General features: G+C 40.8%; 2 protein-coding genes across 4 annotated transcripts; both read right to left on the bottom strand.

Moving 5' to 3' along the window:
• Positions 1 to 1968: 1968 nt before the first annotated feature.
• ASCL3 (achaete-scute family bHLH transcription factor 3) lies at positions 1969 to 5360 on the bottom strand. Of its 3 annotated transcripts, none has more exons than XM_010198807.2 (2): positions 4639 to 5360; positions 1969 to 2822 (listed from the first exon to the last, which is right to left on the bottom strand). In XM_010198807.2, the coding sequence occupies exon 2, from the start codon at positions 2815 to 2817 to the stop codon at positions 2275 to 2277; it is 543 nt and encodes a 180-aa protein (XP_010197109.2). In that variant the 5' UTR covers positions 2818 to 2822; positions 4639 to 5360; the 3' UTR covers positions 1969 to 2274. The 3 variants fall into 3 exon arrangements, with proteins under 3 accessions (XP_010197109.2, XP_061856130.1, XP_061856129.1); XM_062000146.1 differs by having other exon boundaries at positions 4776 to 5360; XM_062000145.1 differs by having other exon boundaries at positions 1969 to 4851; positions 5042 to 5360.
• Positions 5361 to 6833: 1473 nt separating this feature from the next.
• TMEM9B (TMEM9 domain family member B) lies at positions 6834 to 17517 on the bottom strand. Its single transcript, XM_061999623.1, has 5 exons — positions 17365 to 17517; positions 15434 to 15525; positions 11796 to 11904; positions 10552 to 10686; positions 6834 to 7987 (listed from the first exon to the last, which is right to left on the bottom strand). Exons 1-5 carry the CDS (start codon positions 17446 to 17448, stop codon positions 7832 to 7834), a joined length of 576 nt encoding a protein of 191 aa, XP_061855607.1. The 5' UTR covers positions 17449 to 17517; the 3' UTR covers positions 6834 to 7831.
• Positions 17518 to 19073: the final 1556 nt, after the last annotated feature.

Raw genomic sequence — 19073 nt, 5'->3', positions numbered from 1 at the left:
GACAAGCTTCCACTCTTTTTTTTTTTTTTCAATACTGCTTGGAAATGTTTGCATGGAAATTCCACAACATGAATTTTAAATGTCTAATTTACCTTACAAAATACAGTTTAAGCACTCATGTCTAAATGTTATTTTGTCTCTTATCTAAGGGATGTGATTTGGGAGGCCTTTTTATGAGAACTCGTAGTTATATAAAATTGCAGAAAACTAGCACATCAGACCCAGCAAGAAGAGTGGATTAATTGCTCCAAAAAGCATCAAAAGTCAGAAAATCAACACAAAGTATACACTTGTTTCAAAACCACACAAACACCTCTGTCATAAACAAAAATAAGATGGAATTGACAACACATTACAAAGAAATGCAACTATCACTTCTACATTAAAGCATTTTAACCTCCCTCAGTGCTGTTACTGCCTAGAGCCAGGTCCCCTATTTCTGTATAAAACAAGCCATGGACAAAGGCAGTTGTGCAACATTTCAGGATCTTTTTTCCAAGTAATTCCAAGTACTTCAACACAGCAGTGTTTCAGACTTACCAGCTTTTGGTAACACTACATCTGGTTGTTTTAGATTTAGTTCCAATGAAAAAATCCTGCCTTTATGCCTGTCTGACTCAGGAAGCTGTTGGGTCTCAGTGTTTCCTCGTTGCTATGGAGGTTGCCACAGTTGTTACTACCAGGATCAGCCATCCTGACCTATCCAGTTAAAAACCAGGGGAACACGGCTACAGAAAGGACCATTTGTCTGCTATGCCTCTGCTCTCCCTTTCCAGCTCCCCATTGATTCAGATACTGTGCTAAAAGACTGCAGGGGCAAAGAAGGGATTGCAAGAGGGCACAGTGTCCTCTAGGCTTTCTGCCTACTATTGAAGGGTAAAAAATAGCATCATACAAAGACACAGTTCAGATGTAGAAAAAAAAGCCTGAGACAAACTGAGGTCAAATCACTTTACAAACTTTCCCTTTTCACAATAAAGAGGATTAATGAACTCTAACATTTTTCTGCAAAGTGAATATCAAAAACATGCTGAATTAAACTGCAGAAATCCACCCGTTAACCTCTGCTGTGATCCCTGATCTTCAGTTTCTCCTTAACAAAGGTTAGACTCTTTTTCTTTTTGGTGGTGGTGGTGGTGAATACTTAGTTGCACTTTGTATGCATTTTTCAATTCACTGCTATAAAAACAAGAAAACAGAGTGTATGAATGCAATTAAGGACAAGGATATAGGACTTAAGAGGTCTGTAACCATTTTCTGCATGTTCTGCTGCATCACAGACTACCTGCTCCCATGCTGTCAGCAGAACTGTTACTGTCAATAATACAATTCCCTTACATACAGCAAATGTTAAGAACACTTTGCCAGTTATGAGATAAACTCTCCTCACCATCTTCTCGTCAATCTATTCTATTCCACTTAGCTGAAACTATCAATAATATAGAGGAACAGACTGGGAGGTCAGGGAAGACCATCCCAGACCTCAACCATTGTCAGTATCTAAGTCCCAAAAAATTTCTATTGCAAGACTGTTGTTTTTTTTTCCCCCCCCAAAGCCAAGACCTTGCCAACTTTCTTTATACTGTGTGTTGTGAGAGAAGTCATAGTAATTTTTAAGGGCGCGGACAGCTGAAGAATTCAATTTTCAATAGAAAATGGGCTAAGTCAACAGTTTTTAATGGGGTTAAAATATTCATTAGTAAGAAAAGGATGGAATAGCACTTGCAAGATGTTATGCTGTTCTTGTGTTGAGTAACAGAGATCTGCTACCCTCTTTTTATTTCCCCTCTTTTAAACTAAGTTGCCCTTTCTATTGGCATCTAACAACATTCCTGGGAACCTCTAAAAACACCTCTAAGAGAAACACTGGCAATCAGACCAAAAATCTTTTAAGAAAGTGAATGTGAGGGTAAACCAGTAACATTACAGAAAATGAGAGGAATCTCAGTCCTGTAAGTGGAAAGATTTTATTTTAAAGCATGCAAGCTGTGATGATACAGTTACTTTACATGTATAGGTATTACATTTTTGGTTTGGTGATCAAAGTGTTTTTTGATTTCCATGAGTTAACTAACTTAAGTCATTCAGATGAGATTTCCTCAGTCTCTTTCGTATTTAAGTGTAGTTACCATCTGTAAAACTGAAACTCTTCTGTGGGCGGATACTGACGCATGCTATGATCTGCTCCCGAGCTGCGCCAGGAACACACCCGGCACTACTAATATAGTGGCTACTTGGTTCCCACATGGGATTTGGAACTTAGTTTCTAACTGCTTAGATTGTCTTCAGAAACTGGTTTTGTTTGCTAGGTGCATGGCTTGGCTCTGTGACATTTTTTTCTGCCACCAGAGAACCACTGTAGAGAACAGACTGTAGGTAGCTGATGTATTTTATTGCGGCACGGAGCGTCTCTACTTTGCTGAGCCGCTTCTCCAAGTATTCCTTGGGTAGGTGACGCCTCAGTTTAGCATAGCCTTCATTGACACATTTAACCCTCTGTCTTTCCCTCTCATTCCTCTTTCTGATGAAAGCTGGCCCATAGGAGTACTCACTTCTGCGGTAATTGGAATAGGGCATTTGGTAGGGAAAGGCACAGGGCTCGCTGCAGTTCTCTGCCATGAGGTGCTCGGGCATGAAAGGAAGGAATGACAAATCTTCAGAGCAAGTGCCCTGGTTTGGTGTTTCAGGGTACATGTGAAATGTGACCACTGGGTCAGCACAGAAGGGCCTGGCCAGCTGTATGTGCTGAGTCTCAGTACAGATGGTCAGCTTCTCCATGAGGTTACAGTAGCTTTTGCCATCCATCAGGTTCTGCATTTAACCTGGAAATGCATAATTATATAATAGTTTAAACAACTCATACTGAACAGCAGGAAAAACTCACCTGAGCTTGCCAACACTTGGCATTATCGGCATTTTCTGGAAGAGGCTTTAAATGCATTTGTGACATTTAGGAATGGTGTTGAGAGATTGTTATATAGAGCAGACAGGGTCCCATTTGAAAAGATGAGAAAGTGCAAATCAGCAACACTGATTAAAGTAATTTTAAGAAAATAAAACCATGAAAGCTTCCTAAAGCAAACAGCAGTCTCCTCAGCTTTAATAAACAAGAAAATCGACATTTATGTACTCCACATAGGACCAACCATCTTGCTGCAAATACACCAAAACTTCTATCTCTACAGTCAATAAACAAAGCAGGCCAACATCTGAGGCATTCTCTCCACCCCTTTCTCCTCTCTGAAAAGAAATCTACAGTTCCAGTAACAGATTCCCTATCCATACCCAAGAGTCTTCAAAGACAAATTATTTTTTCCTCTCTATTCATTTGATGTGTCATTCACCATACTGTCTTAATTAGATGGAAAATTTGTGCAGAGAATGGATCTCAGTTTTATGTCTGTCAAGTATTTACATCTATTCTACATAAAGAGTTTTGCAAAAATTTAGAGGATGAATTTCTGCTAAACCTAACCTGTCCTTGGGTCCTCATGCTGCTTCTGCACTCACCTGCAGATTAAACACAGATATGAAATACTAAATGTAACCCTACTAATAGAGGATTATGGAATAATTTATTAAACTTTAAAATGTATGTTCAAATTATATAGTAAACCAATTTATAATTGGAATAATGGACTGGACACAGCCAAGGGGGCACTGCTAAAAACCTATAACCATATATCCTCTCTCCAGAGCAGCAATACAGCAGGCATTACTCAAATCACCATTATATATTTGCTAGAAAGATAATCTTGCAGTGTTTTATAGGAAGCCACATCATAGAGCCTTCCTAATACCACTATTCAAACAGAAAAATATCAGCATAGCAGTAATGATTGTTGCCTAAAAGTCACTTCAAAATAAATTTAACAAATTACTGTGATCTGTGGTTACTGCAGCCCTCTTGGACTGCAGCAATACTTGCCTACACAGACTGTACCCAAAACACTTACCATCCGCTTCCACATCTATACGTTGCTGTCCAAAACACGGTATTTTACACTTACCAAAATGGTAAACATACCTGAACATTAAACTAGGTTACTAGAATCCCATACTCACAAAAGCTTCAGAAGTTCTGACCACAGTTCCGTAACATGTGTGACCCTTTCATCTTTCACAAGGATATGGAGATATTTTAATGCATTCTAATGACTTTGAACCTGTCCCATTTAGTACTTAGTATGGACCTGTTCTCACAACTCAGTCTATCAAAATGCCTCTGTACTCAGCATTGTCTCTTTTTCTAATGCACATAGATCTCACAACAGAAATCCTGTGAGTTAAGAATGTGTTTATAGCATGGTGTTAGACAAGAGAGAGAGTCACATGCATCTTAAACAGGTACTTCTGTAGGTAGGTTGCAAACATGAACACACATCCATTTTATATTAATATGTATGCAAAAAATCAAGAGGTGAATACATATACTCATAATAAAATGAAAATAGTGGACAGTCCTCTTGCCCTTTTCTATTTACACAGGTTGGGTTATTGTCTAAAAGCTTTCCACTGCTAACAACTTTAAAACATTGTCTGAGGAAAAAAGTGTTACGGAGAAAAAATCTTTTATGACAAAACATCATTACAGAGCAACAAACTAAGAAACCAACACAACCCCTCAAGAAGACATACCTGCAGTATTTGTTGCTTAGTACTGATGCTTCTGCTTGCAAAGAATATTACATAAAACAGTTATTTGCTGCTTTACTACTCGAACCAGGGCAAAACAAAATTGTTAGAATCGTTTTCCTTTTAGACTAGAGACTCACCGGTCTTCAGATGAAAGTAAAATCCAAGGAAACAAGATGTGCTGTTTTAAGACTGATGAATAATACCTGAAAACATCTGAATGATATTAAAAAAAAAAGTTAATGTTCCATTTTTCTTACACTGTATTTAATAAGAGATCATATTAAACACAATTCACTAAAGAGCTACGGGAGCACTGCTACGGAATAGCTGGTAAGTCATTTACAAACACACTGCTGTTCAGTCAAGATCTGTTGCTAGATACAGCAATATGCAAGTCTCTTACCTGAATTCTGTAGCTGGTTCCGCTGAGTCAATGGCTGCTGCAATTTATAGTCAATTGACAACATGTAAAGTAGCTTACAGTTAGATCTGCTCATTTCTGGTTTGGCTCTTCCACCCACACCACAGCTATGATGGCAACAAAACTTGGCAGTAATGGCTAGAAATTTCAAAACTGTATTGAACACAACTAGATTACCTGAAACAGTAACTAGGAATGTATTTTGTTTACTTCCTGTATGTATTGTTACAGTTTACTAAAGCAGTAGTTTCATTTATTGGCATTTTGTACTTTACTATCTAACAATCAGCTAGAATTTAAATATTTACCATCAAGGCATAAGCAAATTAATTTTCATAGCTTCATTTTAAACACAGAAAATAAGCATTTATTTAGAAGAAACTTGTAATAGACTTCTCTCCAGATTAGAGGTGAGAACACACTTGAGTTAGCTTAATACCCTCCAATTTAATTTTTATGATACCTGCAAGTTTGGGAAACTGCCTCAGTGTTAAGAAGTGTAATATCATAGAAAGGGTTTCTAAAAGAATTTATGGAGGTATACAAGACAAGCTCTGTAAACAGCGAGCAATCAGTAGGATGAAAGCTTTTGAAAGTTTTGCTTAAACTTAGAAACACAGCATGGAGCAATCAGTCTTTATAATCAAATATATATAGGTGTTTAGATGCTACATACATACAGCTGTCCAATTGTACAGTTGCAAGGAAACAGAACGCCTAACTTCAAAACTCTCACATTTTACAGGATTACCTTGACATTTTATCTCACTATTTAGCCCTTCTATCAATCAAAGTAAAACCACACAAAAAATACAAACCCAAAGCAGTTTAGATCAAGACTTTGAAAAGACTCTGTAGAATTAGAAACACTTGATCTACTATGAAGAGAACTACATACACCCAGCCTTGTCTTGGGACCATCAGCTAAAAAAAGCACTCTGCTCCTGCTGCCCTTGTGTATGGGACCACAAGGCTGTGTTCTGCATCTTCCTTCCCACACCAGCTTCAGGCTTCATCAGAAAGGCAGCCAAGAGGTAGAACATGCACTAGAACTGGTAGACAGGTATGTATTCAACAAACAAGTTATATTGTTTTTCTTTAGGGGACCCTAAGTACCTCACTGTCATAACCAGTTACTGATTCATCAGGGTGGAACGTTGAACACAGTAACTGAACCCAAGTCTGGATTATCCTTTTTTGTCCTGTCAGTCCAACTTGTACTTTCTTTCCCTCCTTTTTTATATAAAGAATGAATTCTGTACCTCCACCAATTAGCCACTTATTATCATTCCCCTCAGATTAATCCAGTTTTCAGAAGACAACAAGATCAACAAGAGAATGAAGCTGTTACCTGCAAAAGAGCTGCTGTCAGTGCAAGTGTTGTTACGGAGTGACTACATTTCCACCTGTGACATGGCAGAGCTATGGGTACAGGTACAATTTATTTCCTATGCTACTCTGTCTAGCAGGCTGTGAGCTAAGCAAGCCAAAACTACCCCCAACAACACATAGTACTAATCCTTTCACCATATGCTTCCACACTGGAACTGAAAACTCCAAGATACTAATGTAACTACCTATGTGTAGCTACGTTTGAGTCAGGGATTAAAACATTTTTTTAATTAGGAGTTTGGCAAGCCTTTCTTGCCTTTATCTAAGCACTGAACAATGCATATTTCTACTCTGAAGCATTTTCACAGACGTGCTTTTATGCATGGAATTTACATGCAGGGTAATGAGAGGGGAAAATGATGCCATATAGATAACACAAATCCATTTTTCAAAAATCAGTTTTATCTTTAATTGTTACATTCCAAAGGAGATATATGAAAGTTAGTCATCTAGCAACTGTGTACCTCTTCAGAGAGATGAGTACAGAATCACAGATAAAAAAATACACTTAAGTCCCAAGATGACAGGTGCTAGAGAAAGTATGTGCCTTACATCATCAATCCAGACAAATGCAGAGAGATTTTTATAATAAATATTTAATCATATACTAACTCCTGAGACTTTACCCATGAAAAGATAGGGAAAAGATTCTTTTTTAAAGAGATATCATACACATACAATATATTAAGCTATTAAAGGAAAATAGAACAAAATTCCAACACTGTCTTGATATACACTGCATTTGAGTTTATCTACATCACAGTACTTTAAGTATGCAGCTCAAAGACTCGGTGTCCACTTCAGTTTTGCCTTAAATCTGCAAACACCACTTGACATACAAGCATCTTGAAAGTACGAGTGCAAGAAACCAAATGATGAATACAGCCAATCAAGATTTCATTCTCTGATATGAAAACTATATTGCAAGACTTAGATTTCCAGTACCTACCATTAGTCAGCAGAAAATCAAAGTATATTTACAAAAGGTCTTTACATAAAGTGATTTGTGAGTTACTGTGTTCCTTGGTACTTTTTAACCACATAAATAGTAGAGAGAAATATATACTTAAAAATCACCATAAAGTCACAACTGTAAATACGGTACCACAGTGGCAACCCAAAGTATCTTAGGGTTTGTTTTCTTTTCAGTTTTGTTAGTAAAAGCCATTTGAAAATGTAAGGATTTTAGCTTTTGGTTAACTAATCTTTTTCGATTGCTTCCTCTCCAGTACATTCCTTCAGAGTTCAAATACTTTTTTTTCCTTTATGTTTTTAAAATCAACTATCCAAGAAAAACCCTTCTGAATCGGCAGGATCAGGAAGACTCAATCAGCTCTTTCAATTAGTCCACTTCCCTGGAGTTATTTTACTGAAACGCAATTAACTCAGCACAACGTGCCGGTCAAAGACAGACTTGCGCTGCTCCTGGACCTGTAACTTCCAGCGCTGCTGCGCGTACTCCACTTTGTTCAGCACATTGGCGCGGCTCCGAGAACGAGCCAGCACATCGTGTGCATTTGCAAAGGGCTGGTGATCCTGGAAGGCAAAAAACATTAGTTTGTAATGAGCAATCACATTAGTCTTTGCTGTTGCATTCCAAAGGATGTGGTGGGGTTTTTTTGGCTCTGGAGTTGGGTTTTTTTAAGGTAAGCAGGCTGTCTCCATAAGCTGGTCAGTAATAATGACCAAGCAAGTTTTTGAACAGTTAGAACTGTACTTCCAATTTCTCATTCAAAGTAACTTCCACAGGTTTCCCAAATAGACCCAAAGCCCATTGTGCTGTCTAACAATTATCTGCTGCCCAGAGACAACATAGTGAGCTGCAAGATCAGAACAACAGTCTCGTATCCATTAGTAGCTGATAGGACAGAAGCCTAGAACACTGGATCCAGCCTCCTGTTGCTGTCCTGAATGCACTTTTTTAAAGGTAGATGAAAAAGAGACAGGTCTCTGCAAGCTCCTGGCCATTTCTCATCAGAGAGTTCAGGATGTTCACACACAGCTTCTATATAAAATCAACACAGTCTGATGTTTACCAAACTAAACCTATTGTACTGAGCTGTCTAAAAGCAAAGTGTCAATACAGCTGTTTAAGTGACAGAGCTCAACAAGAACTGTGTGCTTGTTTAATATTTACTTAGTCTGTTTTCTAATAGTACCTCAAAGGCTTTACTTTCTTCTAGTAAATATAACCAAGTTATAGACAGTAAGAGTTGGAACTGAACTTCTTATATGGCTATCAAATCCTTTTGGACAAAGTCAGGTTGCTAAAGCTATGAGAGAAAGTATCATATATACAATGCAAAGTGAAAGATAATGTAATTGTATTTGGTATTAAATAACAGTCTGTTTTGTATGTCTACACTTTGATTTTTTTCCCCCTTGAACACTTTTAAAGAAGTTTACATTTATGGATCTTTGATTTGTGATATGACTGTGTAGAGTAGCTTATCAATAATTCTTAGTAGTACAGAGATTATCATCAATGACACCCACTGAAGTGATACCTGCAAGTCCCTAAGCCACACAAGAGCCTCACTGGGCTTGGAAATATGCAACCAGAGAGCAACAGACAATTCCTGACCAAAGAGCTATACTCTCACCATAAAAAATTATGTTATTAGCTATGCCTAGAATGGGAGTTTAACAGGTGACAAATCACTTCATTCACAGGGAAATAAAAAAATCACAATAGCAACACATTTCTACCATAAAACATCTATTGTAAGGAAGAATGCAGAACAAGCTAGATAGTACTGGCTTTCCTGACAGAGAATCTCAGCTCAAAGGCTAGTGACTGACAATTTCTGTGCAGACAAAAAGAGAAAAAGGACTTTAAGAAGACAGAGGTCTACAGAAGTGGCTTACATTCATCAATTGTCACTGCCAGGAATGGGCAACAAGAACAGACATACTGGCTTAAAAATCAGCAACAAAATGCTGAATGGTATGCACATGGTATTTCCAAAGACAAACAACGATCGATCAGCTTATTTATCTCCTCCTATTAACTTCCTATTTATCTGAAGGAATGGTGAAACTATTCTTAATGATTCTATCAAAAGCCATTAACAAATGCTGTAAATCTTTTTTATTAGTTCCCATTTAGCTGAACAGTAATAAGGTGCTGATGTCTGATGAAAGGCTTAGGTTTAGCAGACACCAATCCTCCCATTTCATACTCTGGGTTTGCTTTCAAAAATTCTTCTTTAGGGTATGCCACACCTGAAGGGTACATTACCAGTACCAGCTGTGCTGCTTGAGGGCTCAGTGGACATAGTATATTGACCCTGAAACTTCATATTGTTTTATCAGTTTGTGTGGCTCAACACTGACACTTAAAACTTTCCTCACGTGGCATTATGGCAATACTTCTCCCAGGCATGCATGTTCATCCGGTTCAGATGCAGGCAGATTCATCAGATGCAGAGCCCCAGTCTGTATTTTAATGCTACTCTTAAGTTCTCCTTCAATACACACATGACCTACTCCCACCAATCAGTACTCCTTATCCACACCCATCACATACTGAAGTGTTTCACTCTTTCGAATATTATGCTTCAAAAGGTCTTCACATTCCCTTCCTGTAATGGTACCAAAGACAATTTTGTTCCACTCTTACTAGAAGTCAAAACCACTGTACTCGATGGGGAAAGCCAGTAATTACAGGAAACTTTGTCGCTAATGGACTACTTCTATTTTCCTCCTCCAAAAATGCTGTTCTGATCTGTTGGAACATACAAAATCTAAGCAGTAAGCAACATGAATAAATAAATACAATCACTAGTGGGACTGGAAGCATCACTAACACTTAGGAAGTTCGTACCTCCTCTTTACGCTTACCTTCATGCCTACTTTGTTTCTTCTCTGAGAAAATAATCTGTGTCTAGAGCTGGGATAACTGAAGTGGTCCTTATCTTACTACTTTCTAGCCCAGAAAGAGTGGCTTCACAGAAGTCATATAGCTTTCTTTTCCTCTGCCTTCAAGAAAAGCGTTTACACTGCCTGGCAACAAACACCGCTCATCTCAAATAGTTATTCAACACGTAACAATTCCAATCTTCATGTTAACAGGTACACAAGCACTCTGATGGACTCACCCCAATGTCTTCATCACTTTGTATGAGCTGTGAATGTCCAAAAAGACGTCTCTTCAGTATAGGTTCCACCAGTGTAAGGTACACCATGTACAGAAGAAGGAGGCCCAAAATAGACAGGTATATGATGATTGTAACCTACACAATGCAAGCACAGTTAATGTCAGAATTCTGACATTTATGCCCATGCTCTTTCAGCAGGCAGCAAGGACCAAAACATAGAGTACAGGAAAAGTTTATGATGAACCTGGTGATCTTTGGAAGCGTAACCAGATGACCTAGAATCCACAGACAAATATACCAAACTACGATCTGGTATTGAAAGGGTTTGGGGCAGACAGATGTTAGCCATTAAACTGGTGTGACAAATGTAGGGGTTCTGCATAGTCTCCATTCTCTAGCACAGATCTGTATTCAAATAGTCACTACAAAAAATGGGAAGGCAAAAAGAAACACTGAACTTCTAGAACACCAAAAAGAGGAGCCTGTGTTATAAAAGAAGAAAGGATTCACTGCACAATGCACTATCTGTTGACGCCAGTCTTGGACTCCTGAAGGGAGGTTGCAGTGAAGTGGCAGTTGGTCTCTTCTCTCAAGAAAAGAATGACAAGACAAGAGGAAACAGCCTCAAGTGGCACCAGGGGAGTCACTGAGAGGGTTGTTAAACACTGGCACAGGGGAGGTGCTGAAGTCACCATCCCTGGAGATTTTTAAGACATGTAGATGGTACTGAGGGATACAGTTTAGCGATGGGCTTGGCAGTGTCAGGTTAGTAGTTGGACTCGATCCTAAAGGTCTTTTCCAACCGTAACAACTCTATGATTCAGCGCCTCCCATAGGATAATGTGAGGAATATGGAAATAATCTGTCAGAGTAAACATAATTTTTTAGCTTGCCAACATACATGTTTACTGTAAATTTTCTTTGTAAGACAAATGAATAATGAGAGGCCTTCTAAAATAATAACAAAGTCCAAAGCTTGACAAATTGCCCTAGAAAAGCAAGGTGTAAAGCTTCACCTCAAAAGTGGAGACCTTCAGTAAAGGAACTCAAGCCTGATCCTTCAGCTATAGCTTGATGCTACTGTTACTACTCACAACAAATTGGGAGCAACTATAGTGAAGAATGTTGTATCTTAAGCTGCTTTAGAAAATTTTTCCCTTTAAATAGAGTATTTCTCTAAAAACCAGATATATTTATTATCAGTTGAAGTGCTTAATAGATGCCAACATAATTGCATTGTTTACCTTAATTGTGACAGAGCTTCTCTCTTCATATTTACATTCACAACGTAAACAGTATGCTTCTACATCAGGTCCAGGGACAGGCATAGGCTCAACCACATGAAGACAATCACTGAAGACAGAAACTGGTGTTAGTCATTTTGGAGTTGGTTTTAGCTTATGTTTTCCACTCAGACTCCAGCTGCATGAGCTGAGAAACCATCTTTGCTTAATTTCAGCTGTTCTGAATTACAGGTACCCAAGATTTTAAAAGACAAATAAAATTGCTACTCCACAATTACTGTACTTAAACAAGAAGTTCAGCTATTGACAAGCTGCTAAACAAGTTTTAAAACTTTCCAAACTCAATAAAATGTTTTCATTTTTTCAGTGGAAGTAGTACAACTGTTGGCATAACAAGGCCAAGCATCTGAATCCCAGCATGTATGCATCAGTTAACGCTGATATCACGGATGAAAATAAATTCCAGCTATATACTTCTTTATCATACTCAAAAGAACTTTATTCTCTCCTTCCACTATCTGAAGAAAGATTAACCTCTTTGGTGTTCAAAGAGGTTCTTTCTTGCCATCACAAGTTGCAAGTATTAAAAAAAAAAAGTCAGCTGAGTTGTTTCTCTAAGCAACAAGATAGTGAATAAACAGCATTCAGCTTTTAGCACTGGACACAGATGCCAAACTATAATTTGACTTACTAGATTACAAAATATATAAGTCCCCTGCCAAAAATCATGTCTGGCAATTTTATGGGCACTCTATACCACAGCACTAAAATCCATCTGCTGTAAGACAACTGCTTCCACCAATAACTTAGGTAATTTTAGTCTTTTTGCTGACTGAGGTTGGTTGTTCAGAGTTTACATCCCAGGGTCCCTGCAGAACACTGACACAACAAAAATCATGTCTCACCTTTGTGCTAACATTGAGTCAACAACAATAGTCAGAAGCATTGAACAAAACACCTGAAAGGACAGCAGCAGCCCAGGATTCAAAGTGAGCTAGACTACAATGCTGCAAACACTTGGCCAGACACCAACTCATCTCTTCTGCTTTCTTTGTATTTCTTCTTCATAATTACAACTATTGTCAAGTCTCACTTCATAGAGGGGAGTGGAAAGCTTATTTTTCTCACTGTTTGAAAGTAGAGTTACAGTCTCCTCTGTGGAAGAGTGCAACATTCAAAGTACAAAATCAAAAATACATACAAGTTATTATCTATGCAATTTCTGTTCATGTGATTGAGATCTTGCATAAATATACTGCACAAGTAGAGTGGAAAGCTTGTATGTAGCGTAAGTATAGAACTAAGTCTGTTACTGTGAATATATCAAATATTAATGTCATCTTTTTTTTTCCCCCTGCCTCAGTGCTTCAAGTTGCTAGGAAGTGTAAAATCTATCAGAACCTGCAATTTTGATGTTGTGTTTCTTTGGGCTGTGATTCCACTGCAATTTTAGAGGAAAATGTAGAAAAGGCTGATGCTCTTCTAAAGGATTTTCCCACTTTACATTATCACTTTCTCCCTTGCACTCACACTACCAGCACCAAGGAGGCTTTCATTATAAGGCAGGCTAGGCTACGGCAGAAGGGCAGGTTCTGCACAGTCAGATCTCCAGTTCATTCAGCTTGTAGGCAGGGTGTCCTTCCTCCTTCTACCTCCATGACTACCTACCCCTGCAGTTGCCTCTGTACACCAACACTTTCAAAGTACAAAACGCAAACAGCAACACTTTTCAAGTGGCTTCTTTAACCCTGTAGGTGCTTAGCCATTAGCATGCTTGCCTAGTGCCTTGTCCATCAGGATGGGATCGCCTGCGATAGTTACAAGCCTGAGTCCAGAAGAGTGAAGACTTTTAATGGTGTCAAAACACTCCAGCCCATACTGATGTTGGCGCAATGCCCTGTTTGCTGAAGAATGGAACACTCCAAGGGAAGGGACTGAAGCATGGAAGAGGATCATGATGCAGGTTCAACATTAAAAATTAAATTTTGATTTTATGTCTGGGCAAGCCAGCAGTAAAGGGGCATTATGCTCTACATAATTCATAAAGACACTAATAATTGACCTGGCTCTTGCCTCATGAGTAGCTGACTTAAATGCATAAAGGATAGTTCACATCAACCAATTCTATTCAGTAACAAGTCATGTGCCAAGGCCAAAGCACAGTACTAAATTTCTGCATTCTATTGCACAAAGTAGCAATCAAGCCTTTTAGAAGTGGCAAGCAGATGTCTCAAACAGAAGATCAAAGCCATAGAATGTTCTCAAATGGTCATTGATCTCAACAAAATGAGATTTAAGATAGGAAAGTAGATTTTTGAGATTCTTTATGCATCAGTATCTGTCACCATAAAATTAGTCAAGCCATCAAACAATTTTTCCTTCAATCAGTACCAATATTGATTTAAAGGGAAACAGTCTTTTCTGCTAGGAAGGCACAGGGTAAGCATTACTCACTGAAAAAAACCAAAACCCTCCATTTTCATTTGCAGAGCTGTAAGGCACAATAAAAGCAAAAACACCGCTACTCTGAAATGTCTGTTGCAGCTGGAATTCTCCCAGTACGTTTCACCACCACAACTTAATTTGTCATAGTAGGACTAATGCTGTGAAGTTAATCATGTGGAACAAAAAAGTAATTTTGATGGGGCAGTACATTTTTTATTTATTAGCATATATACAATGTTGTTTGTCCCAGTTCTCCTGTAAGTAATTTAGAAAGTCCAGGCACGGCTTTACACACATCTCTATCACTGATTTTATTCCTATAATTTTTTTTGTGAGCCTACTCAGGCACAAAATTTTCATAATCACGATGTAAACCTGCTGCTACTCATCAGATTAAAAAGTATTTTATAAATTCTTAATGTAACTGAAGAAAAGTCAATATAAGAAGTATGTCACATTTTTAGAGGTTGACCCAAGAATCTGTGAGCACTTCCAACATCAATGCAACTCTAAAACATGGCATTTTATTTGCAGGGATCACATACACAATGATAACTCAAGATGAAATTACATAAAGGAGCTATGCCAATATAACAAGTCATTGCCATCTCCATTTCTTCCCCAATCCCTCACATCTGGCCATGCACATCAGTCCTCAGCTTGGAGAGGAGCTAAGAAATACAATAGAGCACATTGCTGGGGGCACAGAGAGGCAAGACCTCTCCCTCTCTGAAAAAATGTGTTGTTAATGGCTCAAGCTCTGTCATACAACTGCACTCTCTGGCTACAATTCTGAGGAACAAAAATCTCCAGAAACAATAGTCTCCAGATGATAGGATGGATTTCAAGAGTGGAGAAAGAGGAAACAATACTCCCAAGTCCTAGTTGCCCAGCCATGCTCCTTTCCCTTTATGCCATTTCAAATAACCGTATTCAAGCTACCGCCCTCTCCTCCTTTCTACTAAATAACTAACTGAACAGACAAGCAAGCAAACCAATACAGAAGATAGGGCTAAAACTATGGATTTCAAGACTTGTCCCTTGCTGGAGCTGAATTCTGTAGTACTTTTAAAAAGAAAAGTTATGCAAGAGACGTCATTTCTCCTGGCACCACCATAGGAGACTCATATATAATCACCATGGAACAAGTCTTTAACCAGTAAGGCTCATCATTTTTTATGCTATACACTCACCAGTCTTTCTGTGAAACATTTTTGTTGTAAATATGGCCTGAATGGTCTTTGTAAGGAGGGCAGATGCATTTACATCGGACATCCTCAGAATTCTGTAAACAAAACAACAAGCTTAGAACAAATAACCACCATTAACCACAAGACACAGAAAACACTTTTCACACAATACATTAAATATTTAACACAAACTACCTTGCAAGTATCTTTGAGTAGTCTTACTCAGTATTTCCTTCAAGTTTAAGAACAATCCTTCAGAATTACCAAGCAGAGCCATTTGTCAAGTAATACTATTATTTTAGACAGCAAATGCATTCTTTAATAGAAAAATCTGGCTTTTAAGCTCACTCTTTTTAAGAAAAAGACACATTCAGAAATTACTGATATTCATATACTCAACTATTCAACTTCTGAGGACAGCTGGATAACAGATGCAGCGAGGAGCTCAAAACAAATCAAAGAATATTAACCCCAAACAGAGGTGGCAAAGAAAGCTCTGTGGATAATTCTGTCCTTCTTGGCCACGAGAGAAACAACTGTGTAGGGAAAACTACTAGTATGGACTAGCACAACCTACAGTCTTCTTCTCTTAAACAGCAGCAGGATATTGTGAGGCAGAGAAAAAAATATCAAAAAAAAATTCCAAAGAAGGCAAAGTAAATGTGAAAGATTACAGAAACTTACAGAAGTAAGGTTTACAGAAACAAACTGACATCATCATAAGCAATAATAGGTACTGCAGAAATTAACTGTTATGGACAGTGAGAAAGAAGTAGCTTCCAAAATTAACATTTACACCATCACTACTGGAAAAAATTGAATTTCAGGAAAAGACCACTGTGTGTAGCGTATTAAAATAGGATAATTATGCCTTTGCCAAATGGCACGAGACCATAAAATCCTATGGAGATAACAGAGAGGGCCAGCAAGGGGCTGAATGAATTAATGCATTCTCAAATCTAAATGAGAGTAACTTATTTGAGCAAATAATAAGAGATGGAGGATAAACATGGCTTGTCTGAAGTTCAAGGCCATTTCTAATGGCATTACCAAAGAACGTCTCAAGAAGTATTGGCAATAAGTGTCTATACTGAACAATCAGGTCAGAGTAACACTAAGCGTGAATAGGTCAGTTGGAAAACTTTGACTGCAGTGTAAAGTCACTTCTGGTCTCACCATAGAAATAGCTGATTATCATTAAAAAGGGAAAAAAATTAGAACTAAAAATGAGAAAACTCAGACTGGCAGGTACTTTGACAACAGGAAATGCTTTTACTCTGACGACACAGGATGTTCACAGTCAGTCACTGAAACACTAAGAGTCCCAAATACCAACCAAGAAGGACCAAGGGCAGAGTGAGTGGTTGGTGACACTGCCCAAGTAAGGCATCAGGTGCTGGCAGAGCCGCCCCAGGGGGAAGAACTCGCTCTGGAAGCGGAGCACCGCGCTGCAGAGGGGGCAGTCGGCGGGGCGGACACGAGCCCGGGCAGACCCAAGTCCAGGCAAACTTTAGCCCCGGCAGACCCCGGCCTCAGCCAGGGCAGCCCCTAAGAGCCGCAGCTTCACCTCCAGCAAGGCCCTCAGTCACTGCGCGGCTGCACTTGCAGTTTCGCGTGACGGCGTCACCGGGCACCATGTCGAAGCCCCATAAACCGCTACCCACAGCAGGCCGGCATGGTATCCAGCACCCCCGGCAGCGGGCCCGGATCTCCCTCCCCTGCCCCGCGGACGCGCCGCGTCCCTGGTCTCGCCGCCCGCTCCTGGAGCCTATGAGACGCTAGCGGGGCTTCCCGGCATCAAGCGAAATCCCCTCCGCGGCCTGCCCCGAAAGCGGCGGCAGCACCGAGCGGCCCGCGGAGGCGAGGGCCCCGGTACCGGCGGGAGGGTGGGCGGGAGCACCGCCGCGATCCGTTCCTTCCCGTGTCCCGCTCACCTTGGCCTCGGCACCCAGGGCAGCCAGAGCGACCAGCGCCAGCAGCGAGTAGAGGCGGGCCCCGCCGCCGCACCGGGCCGCCATATCGGGCCCCGACCGCTCACCGCCGCCGCGCCGCCGGCCCCGCAGCGCCCGCCGCCATCACTTCCGCCTTCCGCCGGCCGCACGTCAGGCGGCGTCCTCCCGCGATAACGTCCCCCGCGGGAACGGCGCCGCCGCCGAATGGTTCCGGCCGGGAGGGCGTGTCCACGCGGGCCGACCCCACGCGGAGACCCGCGACCCCGCGAGGCTCGGCGGGAGGACGCGGCGCGCGGGAGGGCTGGGGCGGGACAGGCGGCCAGGCACAGCGCCGCGGCCGCTCCGGCACTCGGCCACGCCGCCGCCGTGCGGGGCCCAGGGGCGGCCCCGAGGGCGCGTCCCGCTGGGGGCCTGTCTCCGCGTGGCGGCGAGGGAGCGCAGGCGCCGGTCGGCGCGGCAGCAGCTGCAGGAGCCGCCGGCACAGTGCGCGCTCACTGCGGGGCGGCTTTCCTGAATAAACCCACGGAAGATTGAAGTGGATTCCAAGTAGCACTAAATGAGACGTTCCAGTTACAGTGCTTTCCCTAACTAATCCCACAAGAACAATTCGTATAAGTAACATGGTGTAGACAGAGAGACAGATCTGTTTATGGGAGAAGACATCACTGCAATCCAGCGACGTGCCCTATTCGTAGTGGGGTTGTTAATCATTTCCACACAGCAGCAGTATTCACCGCTGTTCAGAGGGCAGCCCGTATTGGTGAGCTGCAGCCTTTCCAGCCACCATCCATTGAAACCCGACAGATCAGGCGGTTTCCCAGTTTTGCCCTGCACGGTGTGAGCCTCAAAGCCCCGCCGGTGCTGCTGGGGCTGGATCCAGCCCGTCCCAGCACGGCAGCCCCCGCCCAGCAAGTGCTCAAGCCCAGGCCGTGGAAACCCTTCATACTGACACGCCTCACAGAGGAACAGTGGGCTGTGGGACTCGGCCCGTTTATTCCCTCTCCTGTCTTTCATACCTTTTGTCTTAGATCCGTTTTCTGTCCTAAACGGCTGAGTAGTGACACTGTACATGGTCAAAAGCTGCTCTATTCCCTCTGTCTTCCCACAGCCTCCAGTTGGTGGCTAGGAACAAAATCCTTTAGATACAGTATACTTTTCAGTTGTGCCATTGTACTTTAATACAGTGAGTTGTGTAATATTAACAGTGCATCAGGCACCTCGGTAAAGGATCTTGAGTTACTATGGAAACACAAAGCACCGTTATTTAAAATTCAGGGAAAATTGCCAGCAGAGTATAATGAGCATACATCAGGTTTCAGCCTTAGCCAAACAATTTATCCCTGTAATGACTGTATCTGCAATGAAAGTGTTTTGAAGCGTGAAGGTGGCTCTGTGTCTTCCTCACCTCCCACGCTCCTAGTCTACAATGGGCAAATTGACTGATGAGTTGAAAAACATGCTGAATCTTTAGAAAAACACGGATCAGGTTTTCAGCTGAAGTAAATAATGTGGGCTTTCAAAGGCATCAGTGCACTTGGAAAAGCTTGGTGTAGGAAAAGATTTCTAATAGTCTGATAGACTAATTTTCTAGCAAAGTCAAAGAGTTCTAATACACAGGTAATAAATGTCCTTTTTTTAAACAGCTGGAATGGCCTTCAGGACCTTCAAGCCCATTCTTGGAGGTTCCTCAA

Source organism: Colius striatus, chromosome 7 (assembly GCF_028858725.1).
Source record: "Colius striatus isolate bColStr4 chromosome 7, bColStr4.1.hap1, whole genome shotgun sequence".
Lineage (NCBI taxonomy): Eukaryota > Metazoa > Chordata > Aves > Coliiformes > Coliidae > Colius > Colius striatus.
This window is presented reverse-complemented; position numbering and strand designations above follow the sequence as displayed.